The sequence below is a fragment of the Haliaeetus albicilla genome, chromosome 26, assembly GCF_947461875.1.
Source record: "Haliaeetus albicilla chromosome 26, bHalAlb1.1, whole genome shotgun sequence".
Lineage (NCBI taxonomy): Eukaryota > Metazoa > Chordata > Aves > Accipitriformes > Accipitridae > Haliaeetus > Haliaeetus albicilla.
In genome coordinates this window covers 2,514,354-2,533,759 of record NC_091508.1, presented here as the reverse complement: position 1 = coordinate 2,533,759, position 19,406 = coordinate 2,514,354, and the positions used below count along the sequence as shown (strand labels likewise).

At 55.5% G+C, this 19,406-nt stretch overlaps 1 protein-coding gene across 2 annotated transcripts; it reads left to right on the top strand.

Moving 5' to 3' along the window:
- The first annotated feature begins 3,337 nt into the window (after positions 1-3,337).
- Positions 3,338-17,652, top strand: IKBKE (inhibitor of nuclear factor kappa B kinase subunit epsilon). Of its 2 annotated transcripts, none has more exons than XM_069770619.1 (20): positions 3,338-4,178; positions 5,000-5,140; positions 5,477-5,606; positions 6,106-6,287; positions 6,595-6,755; positions 7,239-7,349; positions 7,598-7,777; positions 8,124-8,326; positions 8,739-8,800; positions 8,881-8,972; positions 9,629-9,730; positions 11,055-11,130; positions 11,234-11,346; positions 11,648-11,724; positions 11,965-12,004; positions 12,857-12,958; positions 14,985-15,081; positions 15,677-15,780; positions 16,098-16,169; positions 16,936-17,652. In XM_069770619.1, exons 1-20 carry the CDS (start codon positions 4,092-4,094, stop codon positions 16,967-16,969), a joined length of 2,166 nt encoding a protein of 721 aa, XP_069626720.1. In that variant the 5' UTR covers positions 3,338-4,091; the 3' UTR covers positions 16,970-17,652. The 2 variants fall into 2 exon arrangements, with proteins under 2 accessions (XP_069626720.1, XP_069626719.1); XM_069770618.1 differs by having other exon boundaries at positions 3,339-4,178; positions 8,736-8,800.
- The last annotated feature ends 1,754 nt before the right edge of the window (positions 17,653-19,406 follow it).

Here is a 19,406-nt window from a genome sequence, read left to right as displayed (position 1 = left end):
CGTGCAGCCGGGTGCTCAGCGGGTGCCCCCGGCACAGGGGGTCCCTGGGGCTGCGGTCTCTCCTGGACGTGTCCCACACTCCGCGTGTGCCGAGGAACTGGTTTTTGTCGCAGGGACGGTGTGGGGACAGCAGCGGGGCCGTGGCTTTCCCCTGCCCCTGGTTGCGCCCCAGTTTTGTGTCCCAAGCCCCCCCAAGGACAAGGTGCCTGCTGTAGGCACAGCACGCTGCTTGGCCTTTATTTTTTAGGCTTTGCTGCCACCAGCTGGAACAATTATTTTTATTACAAATTTGGTTTCGAGGCGGTGGTTTTGCTCTCCCAGCCGGTGCAAAACGGGCACACGGGTCCCACGCAGGATTTGTCTCCCGTGGGCTCTCGCCGCAGGTTTGGTGCTGAGTGTGACTGACTGGTTTCTGGCGATGGACGTGAACGGTCTGAGCGGGTCAGATGGGATCTGGGTGTCAGCCTTGAGACAGAGAGGATAAAATCTGCTGTTGGGGCAACCAGGGAAAGGAAATAAGCTAGGGAATGTAAAAGGAGACCAAAAGAAGGGAAAAGGGGTCTGAAAGGAGCTGGGCTCTATTTCAGGGCAAAACCCAGCGGGTGAGTTCCTGGGGTTGGACTGGGATCTCCCACCGAGGCTGAACCTGAAGGTGCGACCAGCCAGGAGGGCTGCTGGGGTAACTGGGATGTCCTGGAGTCCCTGGGCTCCAAGGGCTGGCACCATCCTGGCATCAAGGCATGTTGGTTTCCCTTTTGGGAATTTTTATGGAGAACTGCGTGAAAAGACTTGCAGCACAACCTGAAAGTAATCTTTTTTGGGGTGTTATAAAATATTTTGATTATTTCCTTCCTGTCTGTCTTTACCCCGCACCAGCCCAAACCTGCTTGCCCATCAGTGAAAGCTGAAGCAACACATACAGGTCAGAAGTCTCAGAAAAATGCCTGAGTCTGGGTTTTCTGCCTTTAAAAATCTTTGTTTCAGTTTCTTCTTGCAGTAGACAGCTGAGTTGCAGAACGGCCCCTTTCCACCATCCCTGGACGGGCTCCTTGGGCTCCCAGGGCTCCTGTGCAGGAGCTGAATTTGCAGAGCCGCAGCAGGTGAGCATGTGGTACACGATGCACCGTTGCATCCACAGCAGCTCCTTGCCTTTGGGCAGCTCTAGGAAAAAGCTGGGATTTCCCTCCAGAAGTTTTACTTGCCTCTCTTCCTTGCATTAACTGCTCTTATCTATGATTTCAGTGGTGGTCAGAGACGAGAAACGAGATGCATTTTTTTTTTCTGCCTGGGGAAAGTCTTCTCAAGCATCCCCAGTTCTACTCGACAATCTTTTTGTCTGGTGAGGGAGGGATACCGCAAAGCAGCCCAGCCAGCACGTACCCACGCGGGATCCTGCACCCACAGCACGTGAGCTTGGCCAGTGCTGTGTGGAGAGATTAATGGTCCCATTTGGAGAGGACAAGCACAGCCTGAAGGACACAAGTTACCACACGCATAGAAAATAAGGCTGGAAATGACTTCAAGAAGTCACCCTGTCCCTTTCTCTTCCTGTTAGCTGAGCTGCAGCAAAATGACTTTAATCAAAGTGATTAAAAGTTTCACTTGGTTAGACTTACGTCACGCCGCTTCCGCAGCTGCAGACTATCATGAACTCTGCTACCGGCACCAGCCTGAGCCGCCCCTTCGATAAGCTCAGGGCAAGGGCCAGCCCGTGCCCTGCAGTTTGGCAGCTGAGCAGCTCTCTGGCAGGTTTCTCAAGCAGACTCGCACGTGGCTGGGAAGTGAAGCTCAGCAGTAATTAGCAAACTATAGGCGCAGAGTTTGTGTGCAGGCTGGTGAAGTGTCATATCAATTTTCGGATGCACCACACACTGATGTACTCGCATACCTTTGCAGGCTTCGTTTTGTGAGGACAGGGCCCTCAGACACACATCCACACCAGCCTGAAATAATTCCAGCCGGTGAGACCCTGGCTGCTGGTGCTGAGGCTGGGCAAGGCGAGGCGTGGGTGTCTCTGAGCCAGAAAGCAAGCAGGAAGCGTGAGCAGCCCCGCTCTGCCCTGTGCAGGCAGCAGGGGTGTGCTCTGAGCACCCTGCACCCCGCACCCCGCATCCCACCCTGCATCCCACATCCCACCATGCATCCCACCCTGCTCTGCATCCCACGTCTCACCCTGCATCCTGCTCTGCATCCACCCTGCGTCCCACAACCCATCCTGCCTCCTGCATCCCACCCTGCACCCTGTTCTGCCTCCTGCATCCCACTTCCCACCCTGCACCCTGCTCTGCCTCCCACATCCCGCCTTGCTTCCTGCATCCCACATCCCACCCTGCCCTGCATCCCACTTCCCACCCTGCACCCTGCTCTGCCTCCCACATCCCGCCTTGCTTCCTGCATCCCACCCTGCATCCCACATCCCACCCTGCCCTGCATCCCACTTCCCACCCTGCACCCTGCTCTGCCTCCTACATCCCACCCTGCTTCCCGCATCCCACCCCGCACCCTGTTCTGCATCCCATCTGCCAGCTGCCGGCCGGCGCTGTGAACCCCTGCCTGCTCTCCCTGCTGCCTCTCGCCCTGGCAGGGCTGGGTGCCGAGGATTTGGGGCTGGTTCTGGTCCCTCTCTGGAGACATCCCATGGAGGGACCACTGTAGCTCCAGGTTCCCGGTGGGGCTGTGCCGTGGCCCTGCCATGAGCATCACGGGGTGCTGCCCACTGACAGCGTGGGATAGACGGCATCCGTGTTCATGTGGGGAACAGCGATGCTCAGCCCCGACACAGCCACCTTCACTTTTTCTCACTGAGATGCGAAATCCTTGATCTACCTGATCGATCTGAATCACCGCGTGACTCCTGGTGAGAGCGATGCTGGAGGTGCAGCTCGGGAGCGGCTGTCGCTGGAGCCGGGAAATGCCCCAAAATCTCCCCTCTGCCCCTTGCTCACCTCTGAAACCCTCTGGAAGCGTTTGTAAGTGCCGGGGCTGGGCCGGATCCATTGCTTCACAGGGATGGGGGATGGGTTTGCGGCTGGGGAAAGGATCAGGGCTCTTTATTCGATTTACACCTGCTTCCTCCCTCCTTTTCTGCGCTTTATTATGAGCAGTTTTACCTGCTCGAGGGCTGCCCCCGGGGATGGGGAGCTGCAGTTCTGCAGGAGCCATCCCTGCAGCTACAGGGATGCAGGAAAGCTCTGGGACCTGTAACTCCTGCACAGCAGCTCTCGGAGACGGACAGCTTGAGCTAAACCACCTCGGCCCTGGCATGGCTTGTGAGGAGCCATCCGGAGCAGGCGGTGGCTCTGTAAAGCAGGACAGCGGCAGCAGCTCATTGCAAATGCATCCCGACGTGCGATGCTGCATCCCATGCCAGGGACAGCCAGGGCCGAGCACTGACCCCGCACACGGCGGGTGCTCGCCATGGCTAACGAAGGCTGCCGCAGCCCCTGGATGCAGATCCCGAGCTGACTTTGCTTCCCGACTCCCGACTCCCCGTCCCAGGCAGGGCTGCGTGGTGGCTGGTGCTCAGCACCGTTTGCTGTTACCGGAGTCCATCCCAGGCCTGGCCGCTGAGCCGGCGGAGCGGCTGCGGAGCCCAGCACGCCTGGGGATGGCTGCAATTCTGGGAATTTTTTTCTCGAGCAGGAAGCTGAAGCATTTCCTCCTCCAGCCGCAGCTGATGCTTGCAGAGCGGGTTTTGCAATCCCATAGGTTTCTGTTCTCGGGGCGGGGAGGCGCCTCTCGCCACCTTGCAGCTCGGCAGTTTGTTTGCTCGTATTTTTTTTTTTTAATGCATCTGTCAGTGCTTCGCTGCCAGCCCTGACAGGTCCCAGCGACAGGGTGGTTTTTGGCAGCACTAACAGCTCCGTCCATGCGCGGCCCTTCGTGTGGTGTTGCCCGCTCGGTGCTGGCGAGGTAGGAGGCTGGCGGCTGCTGGCCAAGGACTATGTCCCACGGCCGGCTTTTTTTCCCCGTGCATTGCCAGGCCAGGACGGATAAACGCCGGGGTTTGGTGGTGGGGCTGGAGGAGGCCAGCAGCCCCCCGGGGGTGACCCGTGTGCTTTCCCCCCCTTCCCGCAGCGGCGCTGCTGGAGATGCAGAGCACCCCAAACTACCTCTGGAGCACCGAGGACCTCCTGGGCCAGGGTGCCACGGCCTGTGTCTACAAAGCTCGCAACAAGGTGAGCGGGGGCACCGGGGGGGGGGACAGCCACCCCAAAACCACGGCTCCCCTCTGTCCCCTCCATCCCTCCTGCCCCGCGGCGTGGGACGCCCGTGGTCCCCTCTGCTCGCCCTCCTGGGAGCTCCCCGGCTGCCGGCAGCGTTGGGGGCTGCTTTGGGTTTTATTTTCGTTTTTCATTTGGCTCCTTCTCCCCCACCCCCTCCACGGCACCAGCTCGGGGCTGCGGTTCAAGAGCAGCTTTTGGGGTTGCTCGCAGCTGGGTCCGGCTCACCGGCGCTGCCGTGCATTGCGGGGGGGGCGGGGGGGCGGGAAAGAAGCTGTTTTGGGGGAATGCCCAGAGGTTTTGAAAACCCCGTCCTTGGCGATTTGCATATTTCATGCAAACACTTGCCAAGGTTAGAATAGAGACTCTCTGCCTTGCTGGCCTTTGAAGTTTATTGAGCAAGCTGTCTCTGCAGGGCGCAGGGCAGGAGAGGCGGCTTCGAGGAAGGTTTGGAAGCAGCCCTGTCCCGCAGAGAGCAGGCAGGGAGCTGCCAGCCGCAGCCCCAGCTATAAACATTTTATGAAGCTGAATAAACACGCTGCCATGTAGCACGTGGGCTACAGGGACAGGAAGCAAAGGGAGGTGAAAAACAGCCGGTTGCTTTTGCAACGGAGAAAATGAAGGCTGTGGGACTCCCGTTCAGAACACACGTTATGGTGTCAGCGCAGTTTGCATCCCGAGCGGGATGTGGGAACAGTAACGGAGCTGATGGAGCTGCTTAGGGTATGGATGGTGTCCCCTCCCATTTCCTTTTTCTCCTTTTCCTCTTTTCCCAGAAATCAGGGGAGCTGGTTGCTGTGAAGGTGTTTAATAAAGCCAGCTACCTCCGGCCCCAGGAGGTCCAGATGAGAGAGTTCGAGATGCTGAGGAAGCTGAACCATAAAAACATTGTCAAATTATTTGCCGTGGAGGAGACGGTAAGCGGGACCTTAGCTCGGAAACCCACTGGGCCAGTGAGCTGCCTCCTCCCACCTCCCTCTGGCTCCACACCAAGCCTCAGCCCAGCCCTTCGGCACTGGGGGCGCTGGGGGCACTGGTAGCACTGGGCTGGAGCACAAACGTGACCTGCTGTTGTCCCCTGGCCAGGCGCGTGGCACAGCGGGGACATTCTCCAACGCTGGTTTGTCTGAGCGGGAGAAACCCAGGGACCCACCAACCGAGGGAGGGGATCGGTCCCACCTTGGGGGGTGGGGAGGCGCCACCGGCTGGGACACGGGGCCGGCCGAGCCCCTCACGTCTGCTCCCCGCTGCAGGGCAGCAGCAAGCAGAAGGTGCTGGTGATGGAGTACTGCTCAAGCGGCAGCTTGCTGAACGTGCTGGAAGACCCGGCGAACGCCTTCGGCTTGGCCGAATCCGAGTTCCTCATTGTGCTGCAGTGTGTGGGTGAGTGTGGGGGGGTCCCTGCGCCCCCCCAGCCCAGGACGGGTGGCTGCCTGCCACTGCCAGTGCAGCCTGGTGCCAAGAAGCTGCGGGCTGGGGACCTCGCGGTGCTGGTGGGACCTCGCGGTGCTGGTGGGACCCTGCGGGCACCAGCCCGGGGCTACAGACGGGAGGGTTGGGCTGAGCGGTCAGAAATTGCACCTCTGAACAGGGTGGGTTTGTGAACTTGGCGTTCAGGGGAAGCCTGAGGGTTTCTCCTTGCGGACCTGCGCCGGGAAGCTGTGGGAACAGGCTGTGTCCCACGACGGAGGAGCAGGAGGGCAATGCCCTACCGTGCACTTGCTCATCCTCTCCATTCCCCCAGTCACACTGGTCCCCATTTAAGTGCAACCAGCCCTGGGGCTTGTCCCCTCGCTGGCCCTTCTCATGTTCCTACATTTAAACAAAAATGCAAAATGCTCCAGCCCCGTGCATGAACGCTGCCTTCCGCCCTTGTGCCCAGTGGCAGGGATGAACCACCTCCGTGAGAACGGCGTTGTCCACAGAGACATCAAACCTGGGAACATCATGCGGCTGATGGGGGAAGATGGGCAGAGCATCTATAAGCTGACGGATTTTGGGGCCGCCCGAGAGCTGGATGATGATGAAAAGTTTGTGTCCGTCTATGGGACGGAGGAATATCTCGTGAGTATGGTGTGTCACCAGTCTGGTGGCCACAGGGAGTCCTGGGGGAAGCTGGTCCCCATCCCTCCATCCAACGGCTGGGCAACTTGTAGAGAGCAGCAGTGACTTGGAGAGCCCAGTCTCAAAGGGGCCAGGTTTTTCAAAGATGCGGGGCTCAGCACTTTTGCTGTAGAGTTCCAGTTGACATTTTGTTTGGAGGATCCAGCAGTAGGAGAGGCCAAAGCCAGCGGTCGGTTTTCAATCCCAGCACCCAAGGCTCAATGCCCGCTGCAAACCTGCAGCGCTGCTCTCTGCTTCGTCCCTGCAGCACCCGGACATGTACGAGCGAGCGGTCCTGCGCAAGCCGCAGCAGAAAGCCTACGGCGTCACCGTCGACCTCTGGAGCATCGGCGTCACCTTCTACCACGCTGCCACCGGCAGCCTCCCCTTCGTCCCCTTCGGGGGACCTCGCAGGAACAAGGAGATCATGTAGGTACCGCGTCCAGCTGGGAGGGCTGGTTGCTGCTGAGTGGGGAGGTGGGACCTGGGGGGCTGCAGGACAACCCGGCTGTGGCTTGGTGTGTGCCAGCAGCACCGTGTGACTACGTAATTTGCTGCTCATTTAATCCCACATAGCCTAGAAAGCCCTGAAATGTAGCCTGTCGAGAGCGTGCATGTGCAGTGTGCTAAAGGATCTGTGCCCCATTTACCACGTTCGCCCTCAAAACGCATTCTCGTGACTTTGTGGCTAAACGGCTGGAAGAGGAGGCAGGGTTAATGTTTGCTTGAAAGTTTTTGACTGTTTCCTGAAGTATTTTCCCTCTGTGCGGTTTTTTTTTTTCTTTCTGCTAATCATATCTTTCCCAGCCCATCCACACTCTGCCCTTTCCCTCTTTGCTGAACCCGAGCGATGTAGTGCCCAAACAGAGGTCCCTTGGCTCATTTCAGCTGCAAGAAATTTTCTTTCAACAGGTACAAAATTACCACCGAGAAGCCTGCCGGAGCCATCGCGGGGGTCCAGAGGCAGGAGAACGGGAGCATTGAGTGGAGCTACGAGCTGCCCGTCACCTGCCGGCTCTCGGCGTGAGTGTCCCTTGCAGGAATTTTTTAACGAGGCAGATGAGCTTTTCGTCTGCAGAAGTCAGAGCTCTCAGACCAGGTCTTTGCTTTACAGCCAGGAAAAGGGGGTGTAAGGCAGGGCAGTGGCTCCGTTGGTACGGGAGCTCAGCCACAAGAGAGGGGCTGCACCTCTCCCCGGCCCCGCGGACCACTGCGGGGATGGCTCAGGGTTATGCCAGTCTGTGCGAACATCTCTTCTGCTGCTGCTGCAGGGGGCTGAAGGACCAGCTGATACCCATTTTGGCTAACATCCTGGAGGCGGATCAGGAGAAATGCTGGGGATTCGACCAGTTTTTTGCAGAAACCAACGACATTTTGCACAGGATCGTGGTCGACGTCTTCTCCCTGCAGCAAGCTTCCTCGCATCGCATCTACATCCATTCCTACAACACGTAAGGATGCCGAGGCCGTGTTAAAAGTGAATTTGGGAATTGAGCTCAGGAGCCTCGGCCCCTCGTTCCAGTAGGTGAACCTGGGGGGAGCACCCATTCCCTTTGCACCGCAGTTAAACCAGCTTAAAACAAACCAGGCTCAAACCAGCCTTTGCTGGAGAGTTCATTAACTGGGAGCTGTCGGCTCCTGGCATGGCACATGGAGAGCCCCAGGGGGGTTGTCTGAGGGACTCCACTGACTTTGTGCAGTATTTTACTATGAGAAGAGGGTGGCAGGCTGTTAAAGCGATGGAAATCTGAGCGCTCATTGTTTATTCCCCATCCTTTCATTTCTTCTTCATTTCAGTACCACCAAGTTTTTAGATGCTGTCTTCAAACAAACAAATATAGTCCCTCACCATCAAGAATATTTTTTTGAAGGTCATCTGTATGAGTTGGATCCTAATCTACAAGCTCATAATTTCTGCAAAACCACAGAGCACAACCCCCTGACCTTGCTGAGCACCACTGAGCAACCAGAAGAGATAGTAGGAGTGAGATACAGAGACTGTGAGTACTGTTGGCTTGGAGATGCATCACGGCGTGCTGGGTGGGTGCCATAAGAGAGATTTCCTTAAATTATTATCCTAATAGACTCCAGTGCACAGCAGGAGGTGGAGGGGTTACGATGCCGGAGCAGGATTAGGAGGTTCCAGGGTTAGTTTTCCCCCGCCGTGTGCTGTAGCTCCACGGCCACCCACCACACGGGGCTCTGCAGGTGGTTCGTGCCTTTGTCCACATTTCCAAAATACCTTGGAGGGCTGCGCTAAGCCTCCAGCATCGTGGCTGCTCCTCTGCCTGAAATCCTGAGCGGCCGCAGGTTTTTCTTAGGCGGGTGTGAGACATCCCTGTGGGTCCGTAGCCGCGGCTCGGGAGCTCTGGTCTCGCTCCCCAAAGTGACCGCTGTCTGTCTTTCCAGCAGCCCTTGAGTTTCCGAAGTTTGTCCCCAAGGTGGACGTGGTGGCCGACTGCAGCGCAGCCAAGGTACGTGGGGGTGTCCGTGCATCCCGGGGGAGCCCCGGCCGCGGAGGTGCAGCCGCCGGCAGCGCCCTTTGCTTTTGCAGAGCGCGGTGGGTGCCGTGCACCAGACGCTGTGGATCGCCCAGGACCTGCGGCGCTGCCGGGAGCTGCTGGCGAGAGGTCTCCGCTGGGTGATGTGAGTGCCGGAGCCACCGCGGTCGTGGGCGGCGTGGGGGGGACCCCCGTCCCTTCCCAGCACCGAGAGATTTGTGTGTCGAGAGTTAAACTGCTCGGGGTTTTCCAGCCTCTTCCAGACAGTGCAGGACCGCTGGGTCTGGTGGGATGTGGTCATGGCGTACTGGGAAGGGGCACAGCGCAATGGTCAGTGTGTGCCAGGCTGAGAGGGGACTGGACCTATAGGAAAATACCACTCGGTGTTGTGAGGATGCTCCCGTCCCCATTTGTTACTTTTGAGTCACTTTTTTCAGTTTAGGAGATGCTGAGGAAAACAGAATAATAATTATTATAATAGTAATAATAATAGTAGTGGTAGTAATAATAACAATAACAATAATAATAATAATAGTAATAATAGTGCATTTTCAGTGTCTCACCCATTTCCTTCGGGGCAGGAACTTCTTGTGCAGTGGCAGGACAGTGTCTGGCAGGCAAGACCCCCCTGCCTGGGAGCTGCACCCAGTTTTACATGCATCCAGTCCCCCATTTTCTCACGAGCAGCCAGAGAGGAGCCACCAGCTCCATCCTAATCCCCCGCCACGCGTGGCCGGTCCCGGGACGGAGGTTGGGCTGCTGGGGAGCATGAGTCGAATGGGCTGTTTTCTGTCCTGGCAGTGGGAACCTGAAAACGGAGTGCTTGAGGATTTTGGAGCAGAGGAGAGGGGCTCTTTCGGTGCTCACCTGCCTGCAGCTCACTGAGGTGAAGACCCGCGTGCTGTAAGTGTGGCTTTGTGGCCGTGGGGATGCAGGCGCTGGGCTGCGGCTGCTGCAGATAAGATACGGGACTCTCAAAGGTGCCTGAATAATCAGCAATAAGTAAAATTCCAGGAATAAGCTGGTAGCTGGAAGATAAGAGGCTTTTTCGCCGTACGTGGAGGCTGTGGGAAATGAGCCACTCTGGCTGTTTCTCCCTCTTTGCTTCAGTTTTTAGTGATCAGTCCCTGGTTTCACAGGAGCCCAGAATTAGTCCTTGCTCCCCGGCTCCTGCTCCAGGGTTTTCTGACTGTTACAGCCCATGAGCTGCAGAGTTAGTGCGAGAAGGAGACAGGGCTGCTGCTGCCAGCTTGTGGGAAAGGGAAAAAAAAGAGCCACTTCTGCCAGGAGAGTTAAAATAATGGGCAGGATGGCATCAGGTGCCAGGTCCCCTCTGGGGTCTGGCCACCATGGCCAGCCCCGCTCCCTGCAAACAGCCTTGGAGAGCCGAGCGTGGGGAGCATCGGGCAGCGGCCGGCAGCCCATCGTGCTGCATTCCCACGGAGCTGGCATCCCGCCTGACCACCCCATCCGTGATGAGATGTCTCTTATTTCCATTCAAGAGGCTCCACGAATGGAGCATTCATCGGAGGCTGAAGTACGGAGAAACCCTGGGCTGTCCCCAACATAACCGATGCACCCATTCCCACTCACGCTGCCCCAGGGAAAGCTGAACCCATTTTATCTGAAGTAATCCACAGTTATTTTGCTTTTCTGTTTTGTTGCTGTTGTAGTGGAAAATTCTTTGCTGCTGGGCTGCTCTTCTTCCATTCTTTTCAATTCAGCAAGTCTCTTAATTTCCATTTCATCCAAAAAGACAGGGACACATGGTTCCCATTGACTTCAGCCGGATTAGCGCAGGGCTGTAGTGCCAAGAGCACTAATGCTGCAGCTGGATGCTGCTGCCTTATCCATCCCTTCCAACACGGTCTGGATCAGGCGTATTTCTGCTGACTTAGCCAGTGTGCACCGCTCAGCGTTACGCTCCCATGCCAGCTGCAGGGAGGCAGACAACATCTGATCTGGCGTAGAGCCAGTGGCTATGAAGCTAAGAATTTTGGAACAAATTGGACACAACAGGGTGAGTTTTTACCGGATCAGCGCTTTGCATCTTGCGGCTCAGATCCCGTACCCTGAACGCAGAATTATTGCCTGAGCAAACCACCTCCCAGCTCCCCCAGCGACTCTGACACTGCCTCCACCACAGGATGGATTTCCTTTGCCCAGGTGACGGCTGCCTCTGGCTTGTGTTCTGCTTCAGGACTATTCGTTTTCTGACTTTCTTCAGGTACGAGGCCGTTCCTGCAGGCAGCGGGGTGCCGGCTCTGAAGGACGTGGCCACGGTGAAGACAAGGCTGCAGAGGGTGAGCCCCCGCGGGCAGCCGGCTCCGTGCGGGGCCAGGGAGCACCCGCAGCCGCAGGCGATATTCGGAGCAGCCGGCTCCAACATCTCCTCCTCATCCACAGGTGGCTGAGGAGCTCTCCCAGTGCTCCCACAGCATCTTTGACTTTCAAGGGGCGCTGGACGGCATTTTGACGGAACTGGTGAAGCACGGGCAACAAGTGCATGAGGACAAGAGGTTTGTAGTAGAGCCAGCTTTACCGAAATGCCTGCCAACGCTCTGCTGTTCTCAGCTGGATTGAGCAGACATCGCCGTGGGCTCCCGAACAGCCAGGCGCAGCCCTTCACTGCAAACAGCTTTTAACAGCCCTGTGCACGCACGTGTAATATTGCGTGATGTCCCTATGCGCAGACATGGGTAGCCGCAGTGTCCCCTAGTTACGGCGTGTTCGGATTTCACCCCAAAGCGCTAATTTCACCCCAACCTCATACCCTTCCTCTTGCGGGGTCTCACGTCTCCTTCCCTGTCCCGATTTCAGCATCCGGCAGATCGAGTGCTGCCTGGAGAAGATGCAGCTGATCTACAAGCAGTTCAAGAAGGCCAGGACGTGTCTGCGTAAGTGATGGGGACGGCAGCCCTGGGGGCACGAGGCACGGGGCTGCAGCAGGAACATCCCTGTGGAAAATTTAATTATTTCAGTTTGCTGGGTTTAGCAGTTATTTCTGTGCCATAACAGTAGTCCCAGGGGCTGCAGCCCTGAAAAGCCCCTCGAGTGATCTCTGTGTGTTGTGAAATTGCCCACTTATTAGGTTATGAACCAGAAAACATGTGGTGACCGGTGTCTTTCCTCCCCAGGGCTGGGCTACAATGAGGAACAAATACACAAGCTGGATAAGTAAGTCCCAACCCTCTCCCCTTTCCAGGACCTGCCCTATGCTGCGGCAAGGCGGGTGTTTGCTGCCTGCTCTGATTGAATCCTAAGGGGATGTAAAATGTTCCTGGGTCACTAATGCTGAGAGAGGGCACCTGTAAACGGCTTCTGTGATGGTTCGTCCATGCGGGACCCTTCACAGCAAAACTTTCAAGCTACAAGCTATTTCAGAGGAAGATGTGAGAAAAACTCTGCAGACCCGGGGGCAGGGTGCTGCTGTTGGGCCAAATCCCTGCGTTGCACTGCGGGGATAAGCACGTTTCAGGCTATTGCTCACGCAATACTCAGTTTGTGGCCATTTATTCGCCGAGATGCTGATTTAGGAAGTGTCCGTGCTTTCACATCTGCTTGACTTTCAGTGGGGGTGAAGTGTCTGACAGCTTTTGTGCCTTTAAAAATCCTCCTTTCAGTTTCCACTGAAACTGGGGGAATTTAACATAGGCAAGAAATAAAGTGCACTTCAGTATATACCAGGGATGGTGCAATTTAACAGGCAACTCCTTTATCTTAATTAATCTTCAGTCTAACCTTGGACATTTGCCTAAAATTCCAAGGTAAAGATGTCTCAGAAGTGCCCCAGAGGTGGGGATGACAACCCAGCTGGGTCCCCCTGGCCCCCGAAACCTCCTTCCCCTCTTCATCATAATTAGATTTGCTCTATAACACTGATGCAAAATTCATTACTGAGCATCCAGTCCCTCTTTCTCCATTTGGGAGCCAGCTTTAGGTCTCCTGCCATGTGAACTGTGATGTTCATTTTCATACATTTAAGGAAATAAGTGTTCTCTCTTTTTTTTTTCTTTCTCCTGGTTTTAGGGTGAATTTAGGGCATCTGGCCAGGAAGGTTCTGTTGATTTTCCAGGACAACTGTGTCCAGCAGTACCAGGAGGCCCTGGCCCTCCACGGCAGCAGGATGAGGTACCAGCCCCTGGGGTTTCGGGGCTCTGGCTTTCGGAGCTGGTGGGGATGGGAGAGGGGACTTTCCAGTAACCTTCCAACGACCAGGGCTTCAGAATGCACTCTGCTATTGATCGAGTATTGGGATGCAGATGGAGATGATGTTATTGGTAACTGCTGCTGAGGGACTCGTAAAAGGGTAATAAGACCTTAAAGAAGCAGCTCTGTGTGACTGCTAGAAATCCTGCTGTGTACGCTGGTTCTTATCCCTTGCCATGTATTTCTGCCCTGTTGTTTTCAGTCTTTTGTTTTTAAAAAGCCCCCCAAACTTGCAGCTTGAGTTCAAGCAGCTGGTTACCTCACTCTCTGACGGGGAGAGGTTATTTTATCAGGACAAAATTGCTATTGAGACAAAGAGATCTACTTATTAGGAATGATTTTCTGTTAAATGGTGTTTGGGGAATAATGCAAAGAGCAAATTACCTTGTGGTGATTGAGCACAATCCACTGCCTACTGCAGCAGCAAAGAGCAGGGGTGAGGGGGAGGCCGTTAGGGGAAGAGGATGTTGCAGAAATTGGATTTTTATTGCAAGGTTCCTTTCAGAGAGGAGCATCCGTTCCCCTGGGCTGCCAGTGTGGGCAGAAGGAGAATGATTTTCTAGAACGCCTTAGAATTAAACCCGGCTTTTGACCTGGTGCCTATTTCTGGTGTGGAGTAGCCCTGCACAGGATTTACTAGGGGGTGGATTTTTAGGCTAGAAGTTTGTCCCAGGTGCTCAGGAATGTCCCAGGAGCAGCAGGCAGTGTCTGCCCTGTCCTGCCTTGCCTTGTCCCTGCCTTCTCCCCTTTCCAGCCTCAGCTTGTGCAGCCGGGACTTTCCACGCTGCAAACCCTCGCCCACAGGCAGGTTTCACTTCGGGGACAGAAGCTGTTGCCCACAGTCACCTCCCACCACGTCCCATCGTGGGGCACTGAAATCTCCCCTTGGCTTCAGCGGGAATTTTGTCTCAGGGTGGGATTCCTCTCTGGGTGTAGAGCCCCACAAAACCCATGCAGCGCAGGAGCCCTGTCTGCACTAAAGCAGGGCTTTTAGCTTTGCTCACAGGGAGGAAAAAAGCTTCTTCATGTTTTTCTGGAGTATTTTTGTATCTGTTTTTCTGTCCTTAGGGAGAAGGCATCGTGAGTCACAAGTGGATATTTTTGATTTATTGTTACTTCAGTTTTAATTGTCCTGTTTTGAGTTTCTTCCTGCTAGCAGCCAGGGTTTGTGGTGTGGTGGCTGTTTTTCTGGAGACTGGAGGTGGACTGTTCACCTTAAATATTCTTTCCTTTTTTTTTTTTTTTTTAAAGCCAAACCAAGTCTCTTTTTATCCAACTCACGGCATGCCTGCCGGGTGCGTGGCACCTCCACCTCGGGGCCCCTCACCCTGGCAGGAACAAGGCAGTCGGTCCCCCAGAAACTCACAGGAGGATTTACTCCCCAGGCTGGGGCAGAGCAGAGCGGGGCACTGGTCGCACCATCCTGGCCCAGCTCAGCCCCAGCGGCAGAGCCCACAGAGATGCTGCCTGGTTTGGGCTTTGGTGTCAATCGTGGTGCCTGCAGAGAGACTGGCCCCAAGGACATGCTCTGGGGGAACCCTTCTGGCCTTCATATGCTTCAAATGCGAAAGGAGAGCATGCACGAAGAAATGCAAAAGCAAGGAGCCTTTTTGAGCAGATGGTCAGTCCTCCACAGGGCACGGAGGACCGGCCTGCGTGGCGCTTACGGCAGAAGGGATGGGCTTGAGCTGTCTCTCATATAAGCAACACTTTCCCTAATTAATTTGCTATTAGTGTTGTTTGGATAACCTGGCCTATGGTGGCTATTAGCAGAGCTGCAGCTGCAGTTACAACACTGTTGTGACTCACTTGCTTTCCTTCAGGATTTTAACTTAGATCCAGACAGGTTTGCAGAAAGCAGTGCAGAAGTAAAACACACACACACAAAATTATAACCACACTGCTGCCGAACGCTGACCGGGAATTTTGTCATCGTTTTTCTTTCTAGGAAAGTCTGTGAGATAAAGAAGCATCTGAAGAGGCTCAGCAACTGCATCAGCGCCTGCAGCGTGGAGGCAATGGAGTGCCAGGACTGCCTGCAGAGCGTAGGTGCCCGCGCGGGGTCCTGCCCCGGGGTGCAGCTGCACAGCATCTCCCCGCTTCCAGATAACGCTGCTGCTCCCCTCTCCCAGCACCCACCGTGTGCATGAGCGCCTGTCTTAAGTAGGGAAACCCTGGAGCATTTTTAAACGACTTGCTGCAGTTCTTTGGGGGTGATCCCCAAGTTGCTTCCCCCCACTGCGCGAGCAAGGAATGGGTAAACCTTTGGCAGTGGCACCCCTGGTCTGGAGGACTGCCTGGCACACAGGAATCTGTATCCAATAAACAGGAATTGCAGTGGTAGAAAAATGATGCTTCACCTCCAGCTTTCACGATGGACTACCTACCAAGCTGCGGCACAGCCACCCAGTAGATGCCCTAGTCCTTTGGTTATTTTATTTTGTTTGAACTGACGAAGTGGATGTGCTGCGTGTGACTATGTAGGCGTCATTTCCCCAAAGTGTTTTGTCCCGGGGTAGGCATGCCACACTCGCAGGGCTGCAGGGAGAAAGAGCCGAGGCACTGCAGCACCCGGGGATCAGACCACCGCCAACAGCCCCGCTGCCTGCCCGGGGCTGCCAAGTCTCTCCGTCTCTGCAGGCTCTGGACAGGTTTCTCCAGACGGAGAAACAGAGTTTGGCCCCGGTTCCTCCCGCGCCTTCACCCTTCCATCTGAGCCAGGCACACCAGGAGATGGCTTTTCGGTGAGTCTTTTGGAAGAGGGTTTTGCGGACAGCCCAGCTCCCCCGGGAAGAAGCGGGACCTCCCGCTGCTCATCCTCTGCACCAGCAACCGGGCAAGCGTTGGGGCGGAGGGCTCCTCGTCTGCAGGGCTGGGACAGTCTGCGTTAAAAGCCCTTCACCGCCGCGCGCGCCGTGGCCCTGCCGGGTGCCATCCCCGCTCGGCGACCCGTGGGTCATCATCCCTGCCGGCTCAGCCAGCCCTTCTGCAAGGACGTGGTCCCGCGGGGAGCAGGAGGCTGAGCAGCACGGGGATAAGGGGCTGGTTGTGTCCCCGGCAGGATGCAGGAGCTCCTGGAGCAGATGAGGTCAGTAACTTGTGATCTCCAGTTCAACAACAGCGTCATTGAGCGGTGAGTAAGAGCGACCAGAGAGGCTGCTCCGAGCAGCGATTCCTGCCCCTAACACCAGGACATGGCCCCTGGGAAGGGGCGGTGGGTCTGGGTGGGCTCCCTGGGAGTCTGTGAATGAACTCCGGCGTGGGGAGCCGTGCCTGGTGCCGAGCACAACCACAGCTACTCATGGGGTGGTTCACATGGGGGTTTTAATGGCACCAAGTTTACATCATGATCTGGCAGCAGAAGAGAGTTTCTCTCTCTTGGAAGTTTAAGCATGATCTTCTGCAAGTGCTATGTCATGTCTACACCATCTTTCCAGCCTTTTTTCCTGGGCTGCTCAGCAGTGTCAGCTGCTGACTGCGATGGAGAAGTGGATGCTTTCCATTTCTGGATGAAACTCTGTGCAAAACCCAGCATCCTACTGCTGACAACCCCCCTGAGTTTTTTCCTCTGCAACCTTTTTTTGAGGATCTAAAAGCAAATCAACAATATGGATATGCATATCAAAATGTCAAAGGGTTTCAGATCAGATTTTAAAAGAAAAAAAGAAATCAGTGATTCACCCCAGCCCTGTTTTTATAGGACCAACTGTGTTGTTGCAGCATCTCCACTGTGAATAAGGGGATAAGCAAGGTCTGGTATGCTTTTCGATATGAAGAGCTTACCCCAAGAGACACAGGAATGAGCCCAAAGACTAGTGCCTAGCCCAAACTGTAGTTTGGGACTGCATGAGCCCAGGCGATTCCTCTCTAGCCTAAAGCCTTTGGTTTTGTTCTTGCAGGTTAAGTGGGGCTGCCCCCACTCCTGGTATTTGAGAGATGTGGTGAATTTGCAGCTGCTGAAGCAAACCGCTTTCCACAGCAGGGAACACTTACAGCACTTTGGGTCCAGAGCATCGGAGACATTTGACATTCGTGTTTGAGGAGCTCTCTGTGTCCTACCTCTCCGCTCCAGCACTTTTGCACAGTTCACCAGCATTAGCTTTGAGTGGCTTGCAAACCTTGAGCCTCTGAAAATTTGACCAGAAAATTGTTGGGGTTTTTTTTTTTTCCTTTTAAAAAGTGCTTGAAGGACTTCACATTTTTCTAGCTTCCCTGCATCACCATGTCAGATGATGAAGAGGAAGAGGCTAGACAGATAAATTATCTTTTGCCCTCTTACTCGTTCAGGGATTACTCCCACTTTTAACGTACTTCTGCTCCCTGAGCCTTCATGGAGCAGGGCAGGAGCCCAAAGCAGGAGGGATGCTGTACCTGATGGACGAGAGAGCAGATCCAGCCCAGGACGGCTCCAGTGCTCTGCCCAGGAGGCAAGAGCACGGGGAAGGTGGAAGCCGCAGACGTCTGCCCGCAGACACTGCAGCCTCTCCTCCTGCTTCAGGGCTTCACCTCCAGCCCAGCCCTGTGTTTGGGCTGCTGAGGGGCATGGGAGTGGGAGGCCGAGGGAGGATTCTCTTTTTTTGGTACATTTCTATAAATGTAACTGTGTTCTCTGTTTATGCATGTGAGGGTGTGTGCCTTCTCCAAACAACCCTGTACTGAAACTGTGGCTCCAGCCACCGTACCTGGGGGTGCTACTGAATGCCAAGGCAAAATCTCAGACAAAAGGGCTCCCTCAAACCCTCTCTAGACACATCTCCGCAAGAGAAAGCAAGGATATTTCTTTTTCTTTTAGGCGAAAGATGAAAAGAAATCCTAAGCCGCCACCCCTGCTGTTAACACGCAGGGTGAAAGGATGCATTCATCTGTGGAGGTGACAGCAGCCGGGATGGCAGAGCTGGGACGGGGACAGGAGGGACCCGAGCAGGTTCTCTGTGGGGCTGGCTGTGAGCGTTTGGAGCTGCCCCAGGATGGGCATGCACAACACTTCACTCCTGTTACGCTCCAGAGAAATAGGATGGAGGGGAAACACGTTACCCCCCACCTCATTGCCCCCCAGGAAGCACACAGAGAGCTGCAGAAGGACGCCAATGCTCCACGTCGGGGCTGCACCCAGCCCTTTGTTAGGGGTAGTTATTATGCTCTGATTTTCCTACTGTTTTTTTGACCTTGGGTTTTACAAGGAGCCGTAATCCTCTGGTTATCGGCTGAGTCAGCTGCTCACCAGCAGCAGCGTGCGGAGCAGCGATACGGGAAGCCTGGGGTCTCGGGAGCGTGAGCGTTAGATGGTATCAAGGAGCTCTTTGTGGGAAGAGTCAGACACGCCGCCCCTCCGTCCACCTCTTCCCGCCTGCCCCCAGCGTGATTTATGGGTTGTCACCCTGATCCCACAACCCACATTCCGTAGTGCAGCAGAGGGGACCAACGTCCCCAGGCTGCAGCCAAAGCCAGGCAGGGTGACAAATCCCATCCAGCCGGGCTCAGACGTGAGTATTTACACCTGGGAGGCTCCTGGCAGACCAATGGGCAGAATTGCCTTGGCTCTTCCCACCACTCCCTGGCACACATGAGTGCAAAAACATATAAATCTCTGCCCTGCCCTCCGAACCCTCCCCAGGGAAAGGGACCGCGCTACTGAGGCTCACAGTGGCAGCAAACGGCTGGTGCGAAGCGCTGGTCCCCCACGGTCCTGCAGGGTGGGAGGCTGCTCTGGCAGGAAAAATGAATGCTTGGATTCATTTCTGTTCCCTGCACAAAGCCCTTCCCTCTGTGTTTGCCCGGTTCCTACCAGTGTGTAAACTGTGACTGGCTGCTGGGGTTAAAGGACAGCACTGGCACCAGCAAAGTCCAAGGGTGAGGGACTTGCTGCACCTCCCAGGGACCGACTGTGCATCTGGAAGGAGAGGTTGAGCCATCATCTGGGCAAGCAAACGCGTCTGACTCAACAGCAGTAGGGATGCTCAGAGTGCGTGCCTGGACCCGTCCCTCCATAGAAAACAAACCACCCGACTCTGCCCTTCACCTTTCCCTCAGTTTCCTCTCCAGCCTCTTTTCTGGAGGGGACACACGTTAGCTAAACCAAAAGCCTTCAGCTGAGTCTGGGCCTGCCGTGGCTGCCCGGAGGCCGTCCCCAGCCCCTGAGAGCCAGGACTCTCATTACCTGATGGTGCTCAGAAGCAGAGCTGCAGCAAGGATAGAGCAAGGGGTGGCCGGCCACGGATGCTCCTTGGATTGACCGTAGCAGCAGATATTTCTAACCTCTGCTGGGAGACGTACGGGGATGTAAGGCAAAATAGTGCATCCCTGGAGCTGAACATCTTGCTGCAGCGCTGCCCCGAGTCTCAGCAAGGGAGCAAAATGAGGAAGGAGTGGC